A 3,197-nucleotide genomic window follows, 5' to 3' on the forward strand; every position below is an offset into this window, starting at 1 on the left:
TTGTAACAATTGTGTAATGCATTGACTATTTTATAGGATAACAGACTCTGATTTTGATTTTTCCGTTTGCTGAAAGGAGATTAACAAGACTCAATCGTGTCATGAACTGTTTGATTTATTTTATGATTGTCTAACTTGTTTTCATCAAGTTTTGTAACAATTTTAATATAAATATTTAAAATATAGACCGACTGTATAAAATGATTAAAATACTAGTTAATGATATGTATTTCAATATCTCCTAATGAAATTGCGTTGTTTTACTACGAACTATAAAGTTTAATTCATAATAATAATAAGACAAAACATAATATTCGTTCGGAAAATTCTAACTTCAAGAACAATGCATATTCATCAACATAAATTAGCTAATTGCCATCCTTCTTTCTTAGTCTTTGATATAAACGCTTTATTATTCAAATTAACATTAATGAGAATAGCGATTGTAAATTTAGCCAGAGTAATTAAGTAGCGCTCATTAGTATGCGTTTAATTAATGACGGCTGAGATTTTGATAAATTATCATTAAATTGCGAATTTTGATGTACAATAAAATATTCATAACAGTAGCTTCAAAAATTGCTTTTTAGATAGAAGTTTCTTTGAAGCTGTCCAATTAGCACTCACTCTATTTTGTACATATTACGCATCACATGCAGCGTTTATATCTTCTATACATTCATTTATATTACAATACATATTATTTATTGTAGTTTCTCTTTGGTTGGTCACTAATGATTTTATTGTTAATGTGATCTCCTTAACAAAAATACTAATCAAAACTGACTGTCAAGAAAGTGAGTTTCCAAGTCGAAACAAACATTTGTCGCGTGCCCTTTCAATTCCAATGATCGAACAGTAACATTTCCTGTTTTCTTTAAAAATACATGTCGCATCGGCGAAGGCCCGACGGCTCTTTAGCTTTTTACCCGGTCTCGAGTTGATAGAGCGGAAGAGAGACTTTGACTGGTGTAAGGTTGGCAACAGCCGACTGTTTCGCTTTTTACTTACAAGCTGCTAAGTCCTGGAGTTGTTGAAATTCCGCCGGTGAGAGCTTATCCCAGTGAAAGGCCATCCTTACTTCTGGTCACTGTCTCCCGCAGAACGAACGCCCAGTTCCTCGATGCTGAAAGTCGTCACCTGTGGATACGACGATATAAGATACAGTTTAGTAAAAACATTTCAATCATGTTATATAATTCAAGTTGAATACATTATTAATTGTCTTTTCTAAGAATCAGTTTATTGACATTGTTTTTATGCATCATCTAATAAAATAATCTCTTTAACTTCTAAAAAAGCCTCAAATCGTACGAGTCAATAATAAAAAGGTTATTCTCTTTTAATAAGTGTGCTAATCATTTTTTTATTCACTGCATATCAATTCCATATTCCATTCACTTTTACTTATTATTTAATTTACCGACAACAGTATCCAGCTTGCACTGAGAAAGAGCGGTGTTATCGAGCAGTGTCATACCAAGGAATTTATTGCTATTCCTAAATAAGAGATGCTTACCGGACTGTGATATACATGAGCAATTCTTTATCTGCGGCATGCAAAATGGGTTTACCGAAGAACACATTTTTAAATTTTTTAGCAACCGTAGCTTTCTAACCGCTCTACATAAGCTCCCACTGCGGGTTACGTAAAACGTTGCGACCTATTTCTCCTGCTGCTCTTAAGACTACCGACCAAAACGCTTTCACGGTAATTTAATGTCCACGTTATACGCCAGACGAGACTTTTTATTCTACACTAGACATATTGGAATACTACTGCTCTTACTTCTTAAAGCGAACCTCTTACAATATTGCTACATTAAAAACTTAGAAGTTGGAACGTTATTATACATATGTACATATAGTCCGATCATTGAGTATCAAATAATTGTACGTTCATATAATGTACGACCACATTCAGTAGAAAGTGAGTCGATAAGAACTGCTATTTGAAATGAACAACTCGATTAATAATTCTATGCATTTATAATGATACAGTGAATAGGTATGTTCTCATTGAATTGATAATTCATGTATTTATTACCATATTTAAGAGAATTTTTACTTCTGTTTATTTTACTATTGAATTCTCTTCATAATTATTGAACCGTGGATTTTATGTATTTATAAGAAAAACAATGTATAAAAAGGAACGAATTTATAGAAAGTATAAAACATGCATGTAATGTTTAAAAATATACAGAATATCAGAAGCTGACTGTAAATTCTATTCAATTTTCATCATTTTTCAAATATCATAAATGTTTTATAAACATCAGTCTAATAATAATCTACGTATATACACTAGTTCAACAAGATAACTCTCGATATAATACTATGATCAAAATAGGATATGTACATTGTAAAGCCTGAACAACTACCGAGCGGCAAATTGTATTGGAATTCCATCCGCGTTAGAATTTCTTCTTCTCCCACCAAATCCAATAATTTAGAAAATCGTCCAAGCCGATAAGATCAAAGGGAATTCGCGGAAACGGATTTCCTCGCTACTGCGCTTTCTTTTTGCAGTCTTTCCGAGTGGAAGTCTTTATTTCTCGCGCAAATGTCCAGGCTGCGAGGTTTATCTATAAAATTCTGTAAATTCGTGGGATATAATAAAGGGTCTCCACATATCTGTTTTATCTTTTCAGGAACCGTTTAGTCCTCTTTCGAGCGTATTCGCGTAAATGCAGCGGAGCATCCACAAATCGTTCTCGTCTCAGGATGTACGTCGATAACGAAAGACACGGACTTTACGGAAAAATGACTCCCTAGAGCTTTTTCATGCAGAAGGAAAAATGTCCCGATAACTTGTGTTAGATAAATGTACTAGTAATATTATCACTTGTGCGCCTGTACACGTGAGGGTAGTATAGTCGCATATGTTTAATTAGAAGATTGTACTAAATTATTAAATAAATTATGTTTGGACTGCAGATTTTTATAAAAAATAAAATATTTATCATATCAGTTTAAAATACGTTGTTTTACATTTGTTTTATCATTCAAAGATTGAAGTATGCATACAGCTTTTGATATTTCGAATAGTTACGTACATTACACGCAATATTTATAATTTTTGCATATTTACCTTTGCAAAGACTCGAAGTTCAAGTATCATGCAACAGAAATAGAAATAAGAGAGTCTGTGCTAGATGTAACAAAAAATCTGTGGAAAATGTATTTTAAAAACA

At 32.4% G+C, this 3,197-nt stretch overlaps 1 protein-coding gene across 1 annotated transcript in view; it reads right to left on the reverse strand.

Moving 5' to 3' along the window:
• The window catches only part of Dgk (diacyl glycerol kinase 1), a 79,943-nt gene that overhangs the window by 50,972 nt on the left and 25,774 nt on the right, over positions 1 to 3,197 (reverse strand). The window contains exon 2 of the mRNA XM_018033631.2: positions 1,012 to 1,140. Coding sequence (XP_017889120.1) covers positions 1,012 to 1,075 — 64 coding nt within the window. The 5' untranslated portion in view covers positions 1,076 to 1,140. The remainder of the gene's footprint in view (positions 1 to 1,011; positions 1,141 to 3,197) is intronic.

This window comes from Ceratina calcarata, unplaced genomic scaffold (assembly GCF_001652005.2).
Source record: "Ceratina calcarata isolate Rehan_Ccalc_2016 unplaced genomic scaffold, ASM165200v1 scaffold72.2, whole genome shotgun sequence".
In the NCBI taxonomy this organism is placed as follows: domain Eukaryota; kingdom Metazoa; phylum Arthropoda; class Insecta; order Hymenoptera; family Apidae; genus Ceratina; species Ceratina calcarata.